General features: G+C 40.0%; 1 protein-coding gene across 3 annotated transcripts in view; it reads right to left on the bottom strand.

Annotated features, from left to right (window-relative positions):
• Positions 1 to 2737: 2737 nt before the first annotated feature.
• The window catches only part of SMARCA1 (SWI/SNF related, matrix associated, actin dependent regulator of chromatin, subfamily a, member 1), a 62946-nt gene continuing 43470 nt past the window's right edge, over positions 2738 to 22213 (bottom strand). For all 3 annotated transcript variants that reach the window (XM_039488826.1, XM_039488825.1, XM_039488828.1), the window contains 5 exons: positions 19788 to 19920; positions 17588 to 17706; positions 17014 to 17226; positions 4918 to 5028; positions 2738 to 3427 (listed from right to left, as the gene is read on the bottom strand). In XM_039488826.1, the coding sequence (XP_039344760.1) occupies positions 3356 to 3427; positions 4918 to 5028; positions 17014 to 17226; positions 17588 to 17706; positions 19788 to 19920 (648 nt within the window). In that variant the 3' untranslated portion in view covers positions 2738 to 3355. The remainder of the gene's footprint in view (positions 3428 to 4917; positions 5029 to 17013; positions 17227 to 17587; positions 17707 to 19787; positions 19921 to 22213) is intronic.

Raw genomic sequence — 22213 nt, 5'->3', positions numbered from 1 at the left:
CTGAACTCCAGCTCGGCGAGAGGTGGAAGCAAAGTCGACAGGGGAGTCGCAGCAATTGACCCTGCGCCGTGAGGACGCGAGGTAAGTGGAACTAAGATAGCGTAGCTGAAGTCGACGTATTCTCATAGCTGAAGTTGCATATCTTAGGTCGATCCCCCACACCGGTGTAGACCAGGCCTCAAAGAGCTCGGCTTGTTTAGCCTAACCAAAAAAAGGCTGAGGGGAGATACAATTGCTCTCTATAAATATATTAGAGAGATAAATACCAGGGAGGGAGAGGAATTATTTAAGCTCAGTACCAATGTGGACACAAGAACAAATGGATATAAACTGGCCATCAGAAAGTTTAGACTTGAAATTAGACGAAGGTTTCTAACCAGCAGAGGAGTGAAGTTCTGGAACAGCCTTCCAAGGGGAGCAGTGGGGGCAAAAAGACATATCTGGCTTCAAGACTCAGCTTGATAGATTTATGGAAAGGATGGTATATGGTAAGCCTAATTTTGGCAATGAATTGACCTTTGATTATTAGCAGTAAATATGCCCAATGGCCTGTGATGGGATGTTAGATGGGGTGGGATCTGAGTTACTACAGAGAATTCTCTCCTGGGTGTCTGGCTGGTGAGTCTTGCCCACATGCTCAGGGTTTAGCTGATCACCATATTTGGGGTTGGGAAGGAATTTTCCTCCAGGGAAGATTGGCAGAGGCCCTGGGTTTTTTCGCCTTCCTCTGCAGCATGGGGCATGAGTCACTTGCTGGAGGATTCTCTGCACCTTGAAGTCTTTAAACCATTATTTGATGACTTCAGTGGCTCAGACATAGGTTAGGGGTTTGTTGCAGTAGTGGGTAGGTGAGATTCTGAGGCCTGCATTGTGCAGGAGAATCATAATGATCCCTTCTGACCTTAAAGTCTAAGACTCTATGCAATAAAATGAAGAAAAGTGTATCTTTTTTGTTGCAAGACTAAAAACATTAATTATTTCCCATATTCTGTAATGTAAAAGCTATGGAATATTGGTTCAGATTTAGCCACTTAATTCACCAAAAATTCAAATGATTCTTCAGATCATTTCCTTCCCCTCCCTCCCTATCATCTACTTGTTTTTATAGCTTGAGGCAGTAAAATTGTGACACGGGAGCTGGAGAGCTAATGTAAATGAGGTGTCTTGCTCCCTAAGACTGTTCATAGTGATGCCTCAAGATTTGTATGTTGTTACATAACCATTTTTCAGCCCACCGTGTTCATCCTTGGCCTGGGGGGAAAAGAGCTGGTGGAAGTAGGATGTCAGTTGCTATTCTCCTTGTCTTAGAGCCCTTATCTTATGGGGCCCATTTGGGTTACATTAGAAATACAGATTGACAACCATCACAAAGCTGTCTTTGGTATTAACTCCTCATCATAATAGTGAGGTGATGATCTGGGCATTTTACATCAATAAATAGATTTTAAAAGTACAAGTCTTACAACATACAAGACTCAGTAATGGACTCATGTCCTGCTCCCAAACATGAATGAAACCAATAAGCTTCCAAAAGCTTAACCAAAAAAACAACACACATTTTATCATGAATTGTCTCAAACTCAGGTTGTGGCAGAGAGAGGTTCTGTGCCTCTGCTGAGAAGTCCTTGTCATCAGCCTTGGAGAGATGATCTGTCAGAAAGGGCAACCCAGTTGATGGTAAATTCCACAAAGGCATATGGGTGGAGAATCAATATCTTTACACAACTATGTCCTGTATCACAGAACTTTACAAACCCTGAATTTTACTCATAAACAAAACCAGTCAGTGCAGAAGTCTATCGGCTCCACCCATGCAAGAGCGAAACTGCTGCATTCTACACTAGCAATTACTTAGTAGTCCTCTTCTAAAGTAGCACTGAGTAAAGTACAGTGCCTTAATCAAGACAAAGTTATTAGGGCATCTCTCACAACATTGAGGTCCATATTAGAAACCAAACCGTGACAGCCTTTGGGAAATTAAAGAAAGGCAGCAGGCCCAGATCCTCAAAGATCTTTAGGTGCTTAACTCCCATTGCTCTTTGCTAATCTAGGAATGGCAAAGGAATCCAATATGACCAGAGACTGTGAGCCATCTTGGAAAAGGCCAGGCATATACACCACAGAAAGTGTGTTCAGGACTCTTGCCCTTTCATCTAAATGGAAACGCTGAAGAGGAGCGTTATCCCATTGTTTCCTAGTGCCTGATGTATTGAAACTAGGGTAGAGGGCACAAGCAACTGTTTTATCATAAACAGGTTTTTTTAGCTTGATTCTGCAGCTGGGCAGCGAACCTGCCCACCAACATGCAGCTGAGTTACTTCATTCCTGAACAAGTCCTTAATGTAGTAACCAGTACAGCTTAATAGAAAAGAATTACTGCAACAGACCCCAAGCAATGCACATAAGCATGCTTGTAGTCCCACAGGAATCTGTGGGATTACTCACATGCTTAAAGTTATGCACGCTCTTAAGTACCTCAGGGCCTCAGCACACAGAAAAATATTTTTTACAGATATTTTTCTGCCATGTCTTCCTTCCTAAATATTTCAGACAACAGTTTAAATGTAATGTTAACAGAAAGCATAGATGCTAGTTTTTATCATTTTTCCTGCTCCATATCTTGATCCTATCCTAATATTCAAGAAACAAGTATCTGGCTGACCAGTTGTTACGATAATGTTCACATACGACAGAGCAGATACACAACACAAAAACAAACAAACAAAAAGGGTAAGAGTGTATTTCTCCTCAAATCACTTTAATTTCCCACAGCCATATAAATTTAAAGTATGAAACAACAATACAGCTATAGAATCTAGGTTTTCTTTTAAAGCAGCAGCATATAAAACATATAAAAGCTAAAAGCTCAGCACGAGCTTCAAAGAACAAGGACTGAGTGAATTTTGCTGAAGACATGTAATTCACAAAATACGATACACTAAAGCAGTGGTTTTCAACCTTTTTTCATTTGCGGACCCCTAAAATATTTCGAATGGAGGTGTGGACCCCTTTGGAAATCTTAGACATAGTCTGTGAGCTCCCCGAGGTCCGTGGACCACAGGTTGAAAACCACTGTTCTATGGTAATGACAACCTTTCAAAGACCCCTTAGTCTGGAGACCCCAAGGGGCTGCGGACCACAGGTTGAAAACCACAGCACTAACGTACTGGAATGCATAAAATATAAAGCTACACATTATTTTAAGTAAAGAAAGGCATTGTATAATATACAAAATTTGCAAAAATTAAACCATGAGATTTTTCTGAGAGTACCATGAACACAGAAGCTGGCAATTAACATTTGTAGATAGAAAGAAAAAGTGGCAGTTTTATATTTAGCATTCAGTTTCTCCACTTTACGACTTCACTTTCTTAGCATCCTTCTTCCCAGAGCTCTCTGTTGCTGAATCTGCTTTTCTTTTCTGCGACTAAAGAAACAAACACAAACAGTTTTTCAAATGTTGAAAAATATGAATGACATGACTATTCAATCTGAAGACAGAGGTTCTAATTTACTATGCAATGTATATTTCAACCATTCATATTCATAGTGCACAACAGAGGGCAAAAGAGAACCCCCTGAAAAAAAGGTAAAGTGAAAATAAGCACAAGGGCCTGATTCTGCCACACTTTTTCATGATCAGCAGTACCTTACTCCACAAAGAGTTGTATTGGTTCAGTATTACACATCATGAATAAAGGTAGCAAGATTAGGCCCCTGGTTTGTGTACATGGCTTTGCTTGTTCTATTTAATTCATTACCTATCAAGTATCTTCCTCCAGAAACTAGTATTTTAGAGCAGTGGTTTTCAAACATTTTTTCTGGGGATCCAGCTGAATTAAATTGTTGATGCCCATGACCCAACGGAGCGGGGATGAGGGGTTTAGGGTGTGGAAGGGGCTCAGGGTTGGGGCAGCGGTTTGGGGTGTGGGGGTGGGGCCTGGAATGAGGGGCTCTGGGCTTGGGGGGGCGCTCTGAGCTGGGAGTGCACACTGTGGGGTGGGGCTGGGGATGAGGGGTTTGGGGTGCAGGAAGGGATTCCAGGTTTTGGGGGGGCTCAGGGCTGGGGCAAGGGATTGGGGCATGGGGTTGAGGCACAGATTTGCCTCCGGCTGCTCCCGGTCAGCAGTGCAGAGGCAGGCTTCCCACCTGTCCTGGCACCGCGGACCGTGCTGCGTCCCGGAAGTGGCCAGCAGCAGGTCTGGCTCCTTGGCAGAGGCACGCAAGCAGCTTTGTGTGACTCTTGCCCACAGACACTGCCTCCCCTCCCCCATGGGAGTGTGGAGTTGGTGCTCGGGGTGGGGACAGTGCGCGGACCCCCATGGCCCCCCTGCCTGTAAGCCAGACCCACTGCTGCCTGCTTCCAGGCCGCAACGCGGTGTCGAAACAGATAGGCACTAGCCTGCCATGGCTGGTCAGTACCGAGGATGGGACTTTTAACATCCTGGTCGGTGGTGCTGACCAGAGCAACCCAGTGCCTGACATGCTGCGACCAAGGACTGGGTCGCGACCCAAAGTTTGAAAAACACTGTTTTAGAGGCCGAATAACAATGTGAGGTTAAAGTTTACGTAACACTATCTACTTAGATCTTGTTGGGGTATTGGGAGGAGGAATATTTTCTCAAGAATTCATCACGCTCAGAAGGCAGGTATCTCTATGCTACCTGTATGGAAACCCTTTAAAGGGAATCAAAGAGTTGAAGGTCTGAACTTCAAGAGAGTTATTACCCACATCTCCAGGGAGGCACAGATGGACACCTCTGATATCTATATAATCTCTTTCTCAGCAAACTAACAGTTTTGTTTTGAAGAAATCAGCACTTACAATTACCTTACTTGCACTTCATTTTAACTAGACAAATCAATAAATGTTGAATCATGCCCCATTAAGAGGTAAGTAAATGCTGATAAATTTACCGCTGGAACTTTTGTTCCCCTTTTCTTCTTTTCAGCTCTCTCTTTTTCCTCAATTTCCATATTTTCTTTTTCTATCAGTGATATGAGAGTATTGCAGCGTCTTTGGAATTCCTAAGAAGGGTAATAATCAAACATTAAATTCTGCAGCAGAGACTGCATCACTATATACACTGAAAGTCACTAAGGATTTCAAAACATCCTGAGACATTTTCAAAGGTGCTCTATTCCAACAATATGAACCAGATTATCCAAAGTGCTCAGGTCCCATCAAAAATTATGGGAGTTGCTGGGTCCTGAGCATTCTTGAATATCTGGCCACTTCATTTAAGTGCCTAAATGGGAGTAAGCAGTTTTAATAACCTGGACCTTTATTGTTTATTTAAAAGCATCTCGATACAGCAAAACGTACTGGTCATGGTTGTGATTTGAACAGTATTTCTATAGATACCAAAGAAGTAATGTGTCCCTGTGTGTCTCACATACATGAATTTGGCCGTTTCTTGCTATATGTTCCCATATCAGCAGTACGATGATCTGTAAGCATTAGCACAAGGGGTTATGAAATGAAAAAAAATCAACTGACATTAAGCAGTGGTAGAATATCTGAGCATGAGTATTAGTTATTATTAAAAAGTTTATGTAGTAAATTTATATGACACCGTGTCCCCTGCTCTTAAGGACTTACAGTTTAAAACAGAGAAGGTAAATAGGAGACAAGAAACAGGATGTCATTTATAACAGCAAAGAGATTTCTGGTAAGAGGAGAAAGGAATGAAGGCTTCATAAACAGAAATGGTTCCAAGGAGGGATAAGACGGAAGATTTGATTGGGGGCTTCCAAGGTAAGTTTGGAACAGTGTCTTGCTTCCTATGAAAAACATGACATGAGCTGAAAGATGCAGGAATGAGGGAATTAGGTATGTATTAGGTATGTATGTAGGTTTTTTAAGGTGAGGTGATATGGTAAGAGACAGGAAAGCCAGCTCATTAAGTGAAGTAAGGAGGGGGCTGTTGTGGCAAGAGATTACAATCTAAATAGCCAATGCGTGGGGAAAAGCAAGCATTATTATCCCCATTTTACAGATCAAAGTGTTAATTTCTCTTTGGCCCCTTGACCTGCGCAAACATCTGGTTCATGAGGGTTCCCCATACAAAAGATACTGGGGTTACGAGGTCAAATTGTGATCTGCTAGTGAAGCTTCCTAGAGGAAGAGAGGAGGACTCAGACCAGAGATTTTCTGACATTCCCTGGAATGGAAAGCTAGGTTCTCCTGGAGAGCCAAGTTTTGGTTTCAGTGTGAAAGTGGAGAGAAAAAGCAAAGAGTCACTAAGCTAGGACCAATGTACTAAATTTAGCAAAAGGAGCAATTAAGACAAATAGCTAAAGATTTATCTGATTTAGTCTCCTGTATGTCAAAGAACATTCTGATTGTTACTGTAAATTTTCTAAAGCTTTCTCTAGACAATGCACATAGCCTTCTCCAGTACTGAACTGAGCTCCCAGATAGATCTACAGCACTCGTGAAGATTTGAGACGCTGCAACAGTAAACCCAGGGAGCACACACTGAGACTCAATCTGGGCTTTCATCAGAGATTTGGATTTTACCTGCCAATTATCTAAATATAACAGATCACAAACCCCTTGAATCCTTATGGATGGTAGGTGCTACTTTGGTTAGAATCTTTACATTCACAGAGCTGTGGCAAGACTGAAAGGATGGTCTCTGTACAGAAATGCACTGGCTGTTGATCAGAACTATCAAAACACAAAAAAAAAAAAATATGAGGCATGGGTATATGGAAATGTGTCTAGAACAGGGGTTGGCAACCGTTCAGAAGTGGTGTGCCGAGTCTTCATTTATTCACTCTAATTTAAGGTTTCGTGTGCCAGTAATACATTTTAACATTTTTAGAAATGTAATAAGATGATATGCAGCCGATTGTTATCATCATCGAACAAGAGCAGCGCACCACACCGGTAGCTACTGACAACAAGAAGGTCTTTCTCTATAACTCTATAATATATAACTAAACTATTAGTGTATGTAAAGTAAATAAGGTTTTTTAAATGCTTAAGAAGCTTAAAAATTAAACTAAAATGCAGAGCCCCCCGGACCAGTGGCCAGGACCCGGGCAGTGTGAGTCAACTGAAAATCAGCTAACGTGCCGCCTTCAGCACACATGCCATAGGTTGCCTACCCCTGATCTAGAAGACCTATGGATGCTAAAAAAAGCTCCCTTTTTTACAGCTGTTACTCAGACTCAAGCTATTCTAAATGGAATTGTTTGTTCTTCTAAAAGCAGTTTAGCCATTTGAGATGTAAGACTGCCCTGAAGCCTCTTGAACACTTTGGCACTAAAAATAGACAAAAAATACCTGTCTACACTTTCTCAGAGGAGCTGGATGCTCTTGTTTATTGCATTTGTGGGGGACAGGGAAGAATCCAACAGATAAAGTGAAAACATTTCTTAAGCTTCACAGAGGAGAGAGAAATTCTATACTAACGATGGAAATAAATTATTTTCTGATGTCTCGATTTCCCACTCAAAAAAAAAAAGGTGGGGTGAAAGGTCATTCTGCCCCCAATAAGTGGGCTAAGGGACAATCAGAGGTTTGCATGTGCTGGAATACAGGCCTCCCAAAGATCTTCCTGGCCCAATTAATAATTAATGTAATACGTAGACCCACAAGAATTAGATTTAAAAAATTATGTATGATCTTCTGACAAAGCCTAAGAGTCTTGCGTGGCTTTACTTTTAGTTTTAATATGTACTGTGGGGGGGGGGGGTTCATAACACCACCAGGAAATCTGCCTCCCTGAATGGGAGACTGATAACCCAATGTTCAGAACAGAGTTCCTGAAGGCAGCCACTCCATGGAAAGGGAGAAGGCAGCCCGTCAAGTTTCTTAACATAAGAACAGGGCATTAGCCATGGTGAATAATTGTTTTTTGTCCTTCCTGTGTCTACAGAGGAACTGACTTCAGTCGTTAGGCTGAGCAGAAGGGGGCCAAGGCCAATAGCAACTGTAGAGGACATGGCTTCACTGAAGATCTTGTTGAGATAGTTTGCCAGCTCCAGATGCAAGGCAACAAGGGATACTGTCAGATGGCAGAAGAGAGGCCAAAAACATTTGAGCATATCTGTAGTATTAGAATGGGAAGCAGCCAACACTGAGGGTTTCACCTTTTTCCTGTGGATACTGTCAGAAGTTTGTGGAAGCCTGCTGATTTATGAAAAAGGGAGGGAAACCCCCCATTTTAGCCTCTGCAGCAGCATCCTGGCTCCCAGCACTTCCCAAGGCCTTCTGTATCCAATAGATGGCCATTTCAGACAGAGCAATTTGTAACAACCCTCCTATTTTTCTGATGGAAGAAGGTTCTCTGTACTTGGTGGTATCTTCTGAAGCAAAAAGATTCTCCTAAGAAGAGTGCTGCTGGTCAACTTTCATTCCTCAAAGAGGAGCAGTGACTGGATTCTGTATGCACCAAAAGTAGTTATTGCTTATTCATCCGTTTATCAATCATTTGGTGGGGTGGGGGAGAGGAATCTCATTACCTCCTGCAGAAACAAGTACTTTCTCAAAGTCCTCATATACAGCAAAGCAAATTACCTCCAGTGGTTTATACAATTGAAAAGAAGCTGCAGATTATTGTGCTAACTATTCTAAACATAGAAAAACAACACAACTCTCAAGGGACATGGGGTGGGTGGATACCACTATCCTACAATTCCAACTACAGAGAATGTCCATTTCCCTATGATGATATAGCCTCCATTGATTCAAACCTCTTGGAGACTATAGAACTAAACAGATGTCTTCCTAAAAATGACTTTTTGGCTTTATATCTGACTAAAGCCTGAACCTATAATATGAATGAAAAAATGCACCACCACCAATGAACTTATGAAATCCAGTAAAAGACGATTTTAAAGTGGGAAATGATCACAAAACATTTTATCATTAAAATAATATAAAATAGTTTCTCCATAACTTAGACTGAATAAAATAGATAACATGGCAATATTCAATACTACATACACAGATAAAAAAGATTAAGAAAAAGCAAAGGAGCTACAGGGCACTGTACATTAGTCCATTAACCCTTCACATCTGAGGACCTGGATTCAAGTCTGAACTTAGATCAAGAGTGAAAGTTTATTAGTCAAATCTCTGGATGTTCATATCACTAAATCACTAGATTTTACATGACTGGCACAGGAGTGGAATTGCAATGGTATGGTATATCTGGGGAGTGGGGATATTAGTTATGGGTAATTATGCACAAGTCCTGCCCATGCTATGCCTGCCTCAAACCAGCATGATGAATCCCTCATTTTAAGGGCATTACATTCATTCACAATTTTTAAATACAAAACAAGAAAAATCGGAAAAGAACTGGATCCTCATCTTCGAAATAATGTACACAAAACAGATCTACCGATCTGGGACTCTTTCTGCAATGCAGTATCTATGTAGGTATTTTGAGTTACTTTTAAAAGTATGCCATGACACTACATTGCCTTACTGTTCTCATATGGCAGAACTAACTGGAGTCTGCAGACCTGTGCACATGGCTTTTATTGAACAAACTCAATTATCAAGTAGGAAATACATGAAGATAAGCGTTTGGGAAGGGGTTTGGACCACTTATAGTACTTTTTCTGTCATATAGCCTCTTTTGCAGTTTCTTCAGTCTACCTAGAAAATGCAGCTAAATAATCTTTTAACATGTACAGACAATAGGAAACTTAAAGACTATGACAACTTCAATGCATGTCATTATGCTTGGACTGAGCACTACTTTTTAACTAAATGTTTGTAGTAGATGGGTCACTATTAATATAAGCAATACCCCCTTTCTATATCAATCAGTAGTCATAAAGCTGCAATACAACAAGCACAGAAAATATCACTAAACTTGGGAGACTTATTCAAAGAGATTAAAGACTCCACATTACATTTCCTGTGCACTGAAAATCCTAGACACTACTAAGACTGCCTAAGTCTGAGTGACAGAAGGTCTGAATAACTTCTCTATGAAAGTGAGGGTCGAGTGAATGACAAAGGGCAAAGGAACTGCATACCACATTTGTGTGCCTCAACCTGACTTTAACAGACGGTACAACCTCAACGTCAGACACTGAATCAAGCTCCTGCTAAGAACTGCATTGAAGTGGGATACTTCAAAGCAATGTTCATAATCCCAAGGGGGAATCACTTCATTTGGTCTACTACCCTCTTTGATACTGCAATGAAAAGAGTTACATTCTACGGAGCTACCAACGTTAAATTGTTACCCACAAAGTAGAAGTGATTAAATAGTATCTTAAACATAAACATTTACTTAATATAAACTGGTCAAATATAAAGGCTCCAAGGGGAAAAATTAAATATTTGACTAGAAAGATATGTAAAAAACCCAGCAGAATTCATGCCACCAGAAGAAAAATCTTCTGACCACCAGTTCTTTGTTACATGCTATCTTTGGGCTACATTGTGCCATAGGTGCAACTCTGAATAAATGTTCAACATTGGGCTATGCTGCCCCAGAGGGAGCTCCTAGAACCTTTACATTCAAATAGGTATAAATCCCAACTAGAGTTTCCAGATGTGCACGTAAGGCAGGGTGAGCTGCCTCTCACTTTTATCCATAACGAACACCCTCAGCACAACTGGGGGTGTGGCTTATGGCACCTTTACGGCTCCAGAATCCTGTTATTTATAGCAATCTCATAGATGGTCTAAGTTATGTATAATCGTCTCTGGCTCCAAGGAGGTGGGTTTCTGTTGAGACGGTCATGTTAAAATGCTAAAGGAGAGAGGGAGACTTTAAAAACAACATTCAGCACTATTTTCCCAACCCAACACCACTGTAATCAGTGGCATGTTGGCCAGTAGCATCAGGCCCTACTACGGATTCAAAACACTGGGGTTGGGAGCCTGTTCCCTCCCACCCAATCTATGCAGGGAAGGTATCCTTCCATGTGTGCATCTTCTTCCACCTATTCAAGAGAAGAAAAGGGACTCAGCTGCCTCCACTGCTTCACACCCACCCAACAGGCCCTGTGGGAAGGACAGAATGAAGGGTATAAGTTGCTGCCCTCTCAGCTACTGGAGGCAGGTGGCCAAGTAGGGGCACAGGAACACATGGGGACGGGGGCAGGAGGGTGGCTGAGTGAGGGCACAGATCCACATGAGGACAGGGTGGTGCAGGGACACATGGGGATGGGGGCAGATGTGCCTGACTAAATGAGAGAGGCTAGGGGTCAGCCAGGGTCTGCATGGGGGAGGCTCCCTAACCAACCGTGCTCCCCCCCCCCCAAAAAAAAAAACCACACCTGTTCCATACCTCTCCCACCCAACAACCCTCCAAGTTCACATCCAGTCTCCTTCCCAGCAATTACTTCCCTCTCCCTCAACTCCTCCATTACCCTGAGTCCCCACAAGCCTTTGCACTGCTTCTGAGGGGTGCAGGAAATAAGTTTCTGTACTGTAGTTTAAATGAATTATTACTTAAAGTTCTGTATTAAGATGCCTAGTAAGGAATCTATTTGTCAAAATACATTTCCTGAATCTTTTTTGTTGACTATGTTGTTACAGACCTACTTGCTGACAGGGTATTTTGAAATAAATTACCAAAATAATTAAAATTGGTGTGATTATATTGTGTTATTTTGAAAAATAAAATACGTAGAATTTTAAAATACCATGCACAGAGTTTTTAAACTTTTTGGCACAGAAGTCCCCCAGAAGTAATACACTGACCTGTGAAAGCCACAGGTTCAGTATGTGTATGTAAAATGTACATAAGAGTTCTTTCCCTTTGTTAAGTTCTGTTCTAGTCATTTATTAAGTTTTTTAACTGCACAGATTCTTCTTTCCACTCATTTTGTTACCGAATAAAATTCTATCTGGAAAATCATTCATCTTTATTAATTCACAACAGATGCTGCAGGGTGCCTAGCAGTTTTGAAAGCATCCACTGACTCCTTAATATATATTGTGACAACTCATAGGATCAGTGACAGTGTAATAATCGTAAGTGTGTAGCAAACACCACAAAATTAATAGGTGCATTGACAATGTTATATTCATACATAGCACCACACAAATTCCTAACAGGCCCCCAAATAGCTGGGCCAGGTAGAGCACAGTCCATCAGAACACATTACTGTGGCTCACTGTTAAAGAACTCTTTCAAAGTCTACCTGAGACACATAGCTCTGTGTTAGTGCTTCTAATAGCCCTTGTGTCTGGCTTTTCAAACTCAGTAGACAGCCACTCCATCTCCACTCCTGCAGCAGCTTTTTCCCCTTTGCTTCAGGGATATTATAACAGGCAGCTACAACTATTGGGATTTTTTTCCCCCACTGAGATCCAGTCTTGTGAGTAAACAACACCAGCATCTACCAAAAAGCACATTTAACTGTCATTCTGCCTCTGGTGAGGGTAGCTGAATCTTTCCTTGGTGCTGTTTAGGCGTCTGGTGTATAGCTTCATGAGCCAGGGGAGCAAGGGGTCCTCCAGGTTCACTATTAGCACTTCAACATCACCAATAGTAATTCAGCAGTCGAGAAAAAGTCTGTTTGTAGCTTTCTGAACATTCCTCTGTTCTTAAAGATGCGAGTGTCAGGTATCTTCCCTGACCAGCCAACACCAATATTGATGACGTGTCCCCAGTGTACCAATGCCTGTATAACCATAGAAAAGTAGCCCTTTCTATTGATGCACTACATGGAGCAAGGTTGTCTAATGGCAAAATAGAGATATGTATGCCATCTATTGCTCCACCACAATTCAGGAACCCCACTGCTGCAAATCTAACCACTATGTCTGCACACTGCTGAGTCACAGTCCTGCATAGCAGGAGACACACTTGCATGGCAATGGCCCCAGCAGTGGAATATCCAACTCCAGTTTGATTTTCCACTGACCAGTAGCAATCTAGCATTGCAAGTTTCCACTGTGCAATTGTTACTCGCTTCTCCACTGTCAGTGCAGATCTCATCCTGGTGTCCCTGTGCTGGAGGGATAGGGTGAGCTCAGCAGACAGATCCAGGAATGTAGCCTTGCGCATCTGAAAGTTCTGCAGCCACTGCTAGTCATCCCAAGCCTGCATCACAATACAATCCCACCAGTCAGCGCTCGTTTCTCAGGCCCAGAAGCAGCACTCCATCTGCAGCTGCTCAGTGAATCCCACCAACCAACCTTGAATTGACTCTCACTATGTCCCACAGCAATCTGCCCTCTAAGAAATCCTCAGGTTCTTTTTACGCCTCTTCAAATACTGGAGGATTGTGCGTCCCATGTTTGCAATGTTTATGACAACAGTGCTGAGCTGTACAGGCTGTTTCTGACAGCGAAGAAGGCCATTTGGAATTTTTTTTCAAGGCAAGAAAATTCTGGGATATGGATGACATTATGGGATGGACATAGCTGCACTTAGGGAAGTTAACCCCTTGCTCCCAGTCACCCCCTGTGAGACTCACTTCTCCCCCACCATATGTTGCCAAAACTTTGCAAAAGACAGTGCGCAGGACGATGGCAAGTTGAAAATTGGGATACTTACTCATGGTGCACTGCATTGTACTGTGCATCATTACAGCACTCCTGGTGAGTTAATGCAGTGCCAATACAAGGAGCCAAGTATGCAGGTGCAAAAGAGATATACTAACTGCAACAGCTTTATGCTGATGTAACTTGCACTGACCAAAGTATGTAGAGTAGATGTGGCCTTAGAAATTGCTGATGGAAAATCTGATTGGCCCATGCAGATAAGCTTCTGCCAAGATATTAGATGCTTCTACTAGAAGCTAGAATCTCCATCATGAATTTTGTCTTCAACCTCATGCGCTCTAATATGGAATAATCCATATACTGTATTTTTCTTACAGGGAGTCAAGTCTTGAGGGAAAGGCTCTACTGCCCCTTAGTCATTTCTTTCAAGGTCATTTGATATTTCTTGTCCAGGCTGGAAAGAGGAAAAAGAATTTTGTTCGCTCTTGTCATAGCTACAAAAGCTAGAATTGCAACAGAGAAAGGAGGAGCACTGAACCATCACTGTTTGCACCACTGAAGACAGAGAATCTATCATGAGAGTAAAAAGTCACAGTCAAGCCAGAAGATGTGGGGACAAGTCTGGACTATCTCCTATATTTACAGAAAACAGGCTCTCTGTCAGTCCAAAGGTCTTAGACTGGCAGGGAGTTCTTCCTCAGGAGTAATGCAGAAAAAAAGATTCGGAGAACAGGCACAAATTATGGCTTGGTGAGAATAATTATGATTCAGTAGGTCATTGTATTTTCCATTTTTGAAGCATGAACACAAATAAAATAAAGAGGAAGATAATAATTACTAATCCTGAACACTTAAATAAGTCTTTGTGCAGTTAAGAAAAACTATTGTTTTATAGATGCTCTCACTCTGTTTGTGAGCTTAACCTGGGTAGGCCAGCTGCTTTGGGAATAAAGAAATGCAGCAGAATTTATATTTGTTTTCTGAAGAGAAATCTTCAGAAGGAAATGAATAGGAAAGAGAAGATGGAGGAAAATTAGGCTGTTTATATGGAATTCAAGAGACATCTAGTGGCTGGTAAGATACAGTGAAGTTTTTCTTGGACCAATATATAACAAGCCCTTTTCAGAATTAAACTGCCTTGCCTACCCTATTTAACACAAGTTTGGCTATAAAATGCAAAATAAAATCACCACCACTTCAACAAAAAAATCAGGATTTTCATATGCAAACAGAAACTACATCACTAATGAAACCCTAAGCATATCATCATGAGTCTGACAGTTTTGAGAGATCAAGAAAAATGAAAGTAATAAACGTTAAAAATAATAATTACCTCTAAGAAGGTTTAGTTTAAAAATATTAGAAGATTATGAATTGTCTGTAACTGGAAGGGGGCTTGCAGACCAAACATTATCTCTCATTTTATCTGTGTTCACTATGTATTGTTACTACTCCTTTACAGCCTGTATACTCATGCATTACTGTAAGTATTATAATAGTAGAATAATCAGTTTAATAAATAAACTAATTTTAATAGATTAAGTTTGAAAAAGACTACTTAAACCAAAATATTCACTACATTTTGGGTCCCTCAATTTCTAACAGACACCACTCACCACATTTCAGCCCCCTTGTGTGGCGACTTACTCCTCTCCCCTTGAGGAGGAGAACAATAACAACTATATAATAAAACTTGTGAAGTTCTGGCCTCATACTTTACCCTGATAAATTTACCCACAGGAAATTAACAGGCACTTAGAAATAATTTAGCTGAATTAGAAAGCATAGATGTGACCCTGTATGTTTATAGTTTTAAAATCCAACACTACCTGAAAAGGAAATTTAAGTTAGTAAAAATAGTAGCTTCCAGTAGTTAATAAGGGCAGATCTGGAAGGTAATCAAGGGGTGAGGGGGATGGGGAATACAGGGATAGAAAATGTTGCTAGTAGTTGGTATGTCAAGCAGACCAGCTTTGCTGTGTAATTATAAGTAGCTGTGGGAGTAATCAGGGGGCATTTGTGGCCTTTTTCCTACTCAAATGTACTGCTCAAAGCAGTGTTCAAAGCCCTGGATGGGTATTTTATAAATAAATAAACCCTGATGGTGCTGCATGAACATGGGAGGCTGGGTTTGTGATCACTAGAACAACAGGTTAAAAAGAAAAAGAAATATCCAGGTTTGCATATGGAATGGTACCAACCTCATCTGGCCATCTTGTAGCACCTAGTCACTGATCTGCTTTGGACAACAGGGTATGGTGGCCAGGCATGGACTGTGTGATGTGCTCCTTTCTCAGTTATCAAGCAGCTCTGCTCCCTGTCCCCTACTTTTTGGGCAGGGGGAGGGTTTAATTCAAGGAGCCTTTGTGAGGGGATAGATACCAGTGATCCCTTACTTCTTCCTTCCTCCCTCCCAATAACTACACTAGTGCCAAGGACAATATGGCCTGTTATAAAGGAACTGTTGTGTCCAAACTTCCCAAGCTCTTTTTGCAAACAACTAAAATGATATAAAAATTTTAAAAGTTGTGTCCTCGTCTTTGTAACAAACACTTTTTCACTAAAATGTTGTTTTCTCTTTATATTGGGCCCTGTCCTGCAATGTTTACTCAGGTAAACCTCTCACTGAAGTCATTGCCAGTTGTGCCCAAGTGAAGACTGCAGGACTGAGACTACAGTTGCACAAGAAGATTATACTGTCCTACTCTGAGGTTGATGGGTATTTTAATATTTGTACTCAGCAAGTCATCCCCTAGCATTGCTACTAGTTAGTCAGTGGATAAATTCCATTAGAATGGCTATATTCTCCAGACTGAAGAAGGAATGCAGCTGAAATTCAGAGTATTAATTTGACTGATACCTTAGTCAAACTGGTACTGTGTCTTATTTATGATCCAACTGTTCACAAAATAGTCTACTGTAATATGATCTAGGTAAAGTGTCATGACTTTTTTTAAATGACTACATTATACAGGAGAATATTTCTTTAAGTTTTACCTACTATAACATACACTAAGTAACCTGCAACAATAACTGGTTTTTGTAGAAACACTCAGCTACTAGACTTCTCATTTTAGTCCTGAAATATAAATACAAGAGATAAAGTATTGTAAAAGAAAATTTAAATGTTATTTTATATTTCATCAAATTCTCTTCATCTTTTGATAGCCTGTCAGCTAATTCTGAAAAGTGATTCAATTTAAGATCAGTTACAGACACACTGTTTGGATTATTTATTTTTAGTGTGGAGTGAGCAAACAACAGATTTGTAAGGGCAGTCTATCTTTGAATTAATCTCTTTGGCTGACATGAGACTCAGACTTGCCAGGTTTTGTAATCTGTTTGTTTCGATTTCATTGTAAAGCATTGTTTAGCTGTTCTGAGAAAAAGGCCACCACATCTTATGCTAGGAACTGGTGGTGAGAACATAGACCAAAATGACCATTCTCATACCTAATTGTTTCCCTCACTCCAGTGTTCTGGTACAGGTCCAAATTCCACATAATTCTGCTTAAGGAAACATAAAACATTACCTACAAAAATCTAAGCCTCATGTAATTGATGCTTGAACATACCATAGCAGTTCTAGATTTGATAAACCAGTCAAATCTGAACTGGGGAGCATTGCGCACACACTGCCTTAGTTCTTCATAGACATTTTCTTTGTCAAAGCCCATCTTGTGTAACATGCATATCAAGAATCTATCTTCTTCTTCTGTGTAGTTTTTGCCTTTGTTTGTGCCATACTGAATACGCAGCTGATGAAAAGGAGCTTTATACCTTGCAATCTGAATGCAAAACAAAAATAATACTTATTGGTGGATGTACAATACTAAATTAAGGCTTTACCACTTCATTGTCACAAGCAGTATGAGCTGTTTAAGACAACAAACAATATTTTATATTTTTATTCTGCTTTTCAACCAAAAGGGTTTATAACTTTAAACCACTATTCAAACTATGCACAGGGATCACTTCCTCTCCACTGAAAAGTAGTCAACCTTGCTGTGGAAAATACCAACGCTACCCAACGGCTTTCTTTCTAAGGGGAACTGAAAGACACTTCATCCAACTTTAACGGCAGGCAAAATTTAGTACTAGAAAATTAATGGTAAGACTAATTAAAAGAACAAAAATGTCAACTGTTACTTTGGCATCCAGAGCTTTCTTGATACTGATTCTTCGTTGGATTCTTGCCTCTCCTCGTTCAATCTGAGCCATAATCCTCTCAATGTCCTGCAGTTCATTGCAACGTTCCCAAAAAACAGCTAAAGGAACAAAACATTAAATCTGTAAAATAATATTTTCATTATGTCCTTGTTTGATTGAAGAATTCTATAGCAAAACAACAGTGTAATATTAAACAATGCCAATTTTCTGTTCCGTGATATCTGAAGATTTACCAAACACTATTTCACTAGGCTTTAAGACACATTTGTGTTTATCAGTATCTTTAGAGGGGAGTTACAAATAACTCAAATTACACTGACTTCAGTTTATTTACTTTAATGAGGTCTGTGTGGCTAAAATCCTGCACAACACTGTATATTTAAAGGGAGTACATATTTCATCAATAATAGTGGAGACAAGTCAAGACTTGTAGTCTAGTGACAGTGCAACATTCTGCCATGTGAAGGAACCAATGTTTGGTCTTTCACTTGTCCTCTGTCTTAGGTCAGCAGAGAGTCTAAGCATATCAACTCATTCTTGGAGTCCTCTAAGTGACATCCGCAGACCCAAAACCAATTTAAATAAGCTCTGGAGAGACTCGAGTCCAGCCTTTTTTGACTATGAGAAAAACACTCAAACAAAAGATGTTAGGAGAGGTTGCCTGGTGAAATAGAATAGAGGGATGCTCAAGGAAATAAAAGTAAAAAATTATTGACCCCCCGTTGGTAAGGCAACCCCCATCTTTTCATATGCTGTGTATTTATACTTCACTACTGTATGTTCCACTCCATGCATCTGACGAAGTGGTTTTTAGCCCACAAAAGCTTATGCCCAAATAAATTTGTTAATCTCTAAAGTGCCACAAGGACTCGTCGTTTTTGCTGATACAGACTAACACAGCTACCACTCTTGAAAAACTATTCTGTACTTCGCCATTTTACATCATTTTATGTGATACTGCCATTTTGAGGAAAAATTTCACAGAGCCATTGACCTGCATTTATATTTTCCTCAAAGCACTCTGTTTGCTTATTGATACTGCATATTTACTCAGTTTCTGATGTTAATACCACAAATATTTATTGTTATTAATGGCTATTATAGAAGTCCAGAAAGCTACTTCAAGTTACGGCCCCAATCCCGCAAACAATTGTGCATGTGCTTAACTTTACACAAAATAAAGCATGTTTCTTTGCAGGATCAGGATGTAAAACCAGCAAAAATCCCAGAATAGAATAAAAAAGAAATCACATCCATCTATATTAGTATTGGACTGAACTAAGATGTGAAAGTTTACGTGTTAAATTCATCCCTGGTGTAACCCAGTGACTTCAAGAGATTTACACTATGGTTGATCTGGCCCTCAGATTATTTTGAGATTTCATAATATGGGTGTTTTTGCTCATTGAATATTTGCATCATAGTTTGGTTTAGTCATATGTATTGTATGGGTTGAGTGATTATACTAATAGTATCAGAGGGGTAGCCATGTTAGTCTGGATCTGTAAAAGCAGCAAAGAGTCCTGTGGCACCTTACAGACTAACAGACGTATTGGAGCATGAGCTGTGATGCATCCAACGAAGTGGGTATTCATCCACGAAAACTCATTCTCCAAAACATCTGTTAGTCTATAAGGTGCCACAGGACTCTTTGCTGCTTATACTAATAGTATAAATTAAATAATCTGTTCTTTTTGGTGTGTTTCATCCAGTTCTGATATGTGCATCTACTTTGCTTACACCAACGTTGAAAATGTACTGACTGTGGGCCAAATTCAACCTTGAAGTAAATGGGCACAATTTAATTTACTTCAACAGAACAGCCTTTGTTTACATTAGAGCTGTATTTGCCTGTCTATTATGTCCATATACCCACAGGAGGCAATGTCAGCTCTATAATCACTGCCAAGAAAACTGGAGTCCCATACCGAAAAATAAACAAGTCAGCCCCTCGTACAATGACACTGTCAAACGTAGATGAAGCAAGTCATGAACTAAAAATCAGCTAGTGCAGAATAAGAATACATAATCACAGCATAATCCGCCACAGGACTTCACGTTTTCTTTTAACCTTTCACATTCTTCCAAACTCCCAACCTTGTAATTCCAAAAGTCATATGAGAAAACAGAATTGTTACATCGATATGATTGTTAAAAGATATACTTGAATTTAACAAACCTGAATACTCTATGACTTCCTCTGGTGACTTTCCTTCCACCTCACGGGCAATATTATCTATATCATCACGTCCATATTTCTCATTAGCTTTAATAAACTGATTAAAGTCTCTTTTGTTCCAGTTTGTAAAACCCTGAAAGCAGAGAGATAAAGACGTCACTATCAGGTGCAGGTGGAAATATTTTGCTAGAACTTTTGTCTTAGAATGTACCATTTGCTCCAATTGTTAATGCTTCAGTACAGTGTCACATAATAATTAGAGTGGTTAATGGTCTTTCAGGATTTCCATACACTTCTATTATCCAGGGTTTATTACTCAGTCATAAAAATCTCTAGTGAGTTATTTTTGTGCATAACCCCTCATGCATCAGTAAGAACAATTTTTTTCTTACCTGTAAATGGTATTTCTCCAAAGAAACAAGCTCAATCCACATCCTAATGGATTTTCATTTAGCTCACACTTCAACAGGCACAAGCAACAAACAAAATGACAGGAGTTTGGGGAGCACTAGTCCTGGTGCCCTTGAAAGTCACCTAACCAACCAAACACTAAACCCAATAGCACTTATTTAGAATACTTACAAACTATGAATAAGACACACCTGGATGGAAACAAAAGTGTACCAAGGAAAGATCTCTGTTCTGACATGATGCAATCAAATAGAAACTCTCCATAGCACAGTCAAACAGCAAGCCAGCTATGCATTGTAGAAATGGAACCAAAACTACAAAACAGCTAAATGAGATACAGTGCACAAGATCATCCGCCAAGATGATGCATTGGTTGTTAGGACAGGGGGCAACTAAAAGAATCAAGAATAAGCAAAAAAACACAAACCTGAAGAGTGGTTTGTACTGCACTGCACTACCATTCACAAGTAATAAAAATTGTGGATTCTCCAAGTGAACAGGCTCAGCCTACAAACTTAATGGTATCTGTATAAAAACAGTCCTATGATCACAATACAGGATTCTTTTTTAATCAATGAAGCTAGTACTGATGGCTACATCAGCAGAGGCATAAGTTTTTACCCTGCTGTACCTGATGAAGTTGTGAATAGTAAACAAAAACTGTGGCCTTCAAATCTTTTCCAAAAAAAAGGTAAGAGATAAATAAAAGATATTACCTCTCCCACCTTGTCTCTCTAATATTCCAGGACCAACACAGCTACACACTGCAAACAACTAAAGCAGCATGGTTTCTCTGTCTATTAGACTGCAGCACCTTTGGTACAATATGTCCATTTCTCTACAGAGGAAGGGTTTCTAGATTATACAACTACTACTCTTTCAGACAAGTTCTCCTCCTCAATAATTAATCATTAATACGCCAAATCATCAGGACCAGCATTCAGATATCAGGGAATTGGTCTCATCCAATGACAGTGTCAGGTACCTGCAGAAGCCAAACCTATCCACTGACATTTGGTTAAGATGAATGAGATTTTAGACCATGTCTTATCTGGCCATGTGATAACATTTGCCTGTCCTGTGTGACTTTTTTAAAAATTATCTTTGGTAAGAGTGGGTAGGGTAGAAACATACTGGAAACTTGCACGACTGGGAATGCATACACTATGTAAGTTGTGGTACCACTTGCAGATATTCAAGAGAATGGCAGTTGGATAAGAGAATCCATTGAGACCCAAGGACCCAAAAACTTTGGGGAAAATACACCTCACAGTTTGTGGGATTGTGATCAAAGATCACAGTGCAGTATTTTCAGAGATAGTATATATTACAGTATCTGTATAACAGCATGGTTCAAGTATGTTAATAACTAATCTTGGTCTATTATATAGTTTTAAAAAGAATGTTACACTTTCTACCTTAAATGTAATGTAGAAAAAAAAAAGTATCTTGTTTAAAAAATAAAAAAAATAAAACACAACCAAAAAACGGAAGTGGGTAAAATAAGTTAACCTCTATGGGTCAAATCTAGCTTCTTTTACTCACACAAATAGTTCCACTGATTTCATCAAGCGCACTGACGTGAATTAGACAAGCAGGATGGCCTTAATTTAATACATAATATATCACAGGCAAATTCAATTTGAGAATGGGATAACCATCGGAGACAACAGCTAAAGCCCCTAACTCAAACACAGCCCCTCCACACACATTTGAGGTTGTCAGAAGTATATACATAATGGGGGAAAACAGAAATTTGATCAACAGCTCTTCAATCCAGCAGACAAAGGTATAACAAGATTCAATGGCTGTAAATTGAAGATAGACAAATGCAGACTAGAAATAAAGTGCAATTATTTTTTCTTTTAATAGTGAGGGTAATTAACCATTGGAACAACTTGCAAGGGTTGGGGTGGATTCTCCATCACTGAACATTATAAAAATCAAGATTGGATGCTTTACTATAAAATATACTCTAATTCAATCTCAGCTACTGGACTTTAAACAGTAATTAA

The sequence above is a fragment of the Mauremys reevesii genome, linkage group 9, assembly GCF_016161935.1.
Source record: "Mauremys reevesii isolate NIE-2019 linkage group 9, ASM1616193v1, whole genome shotgun sequence".
Lineage (NCBI taxonomy): Eukaryota > Metazoa > Chordata > Testudines > Geoemydidae > Mauremys > Mauremys reevesii.
This window is presented reverse-complemented; position numbering and strand designations above follow the sequence as displayed.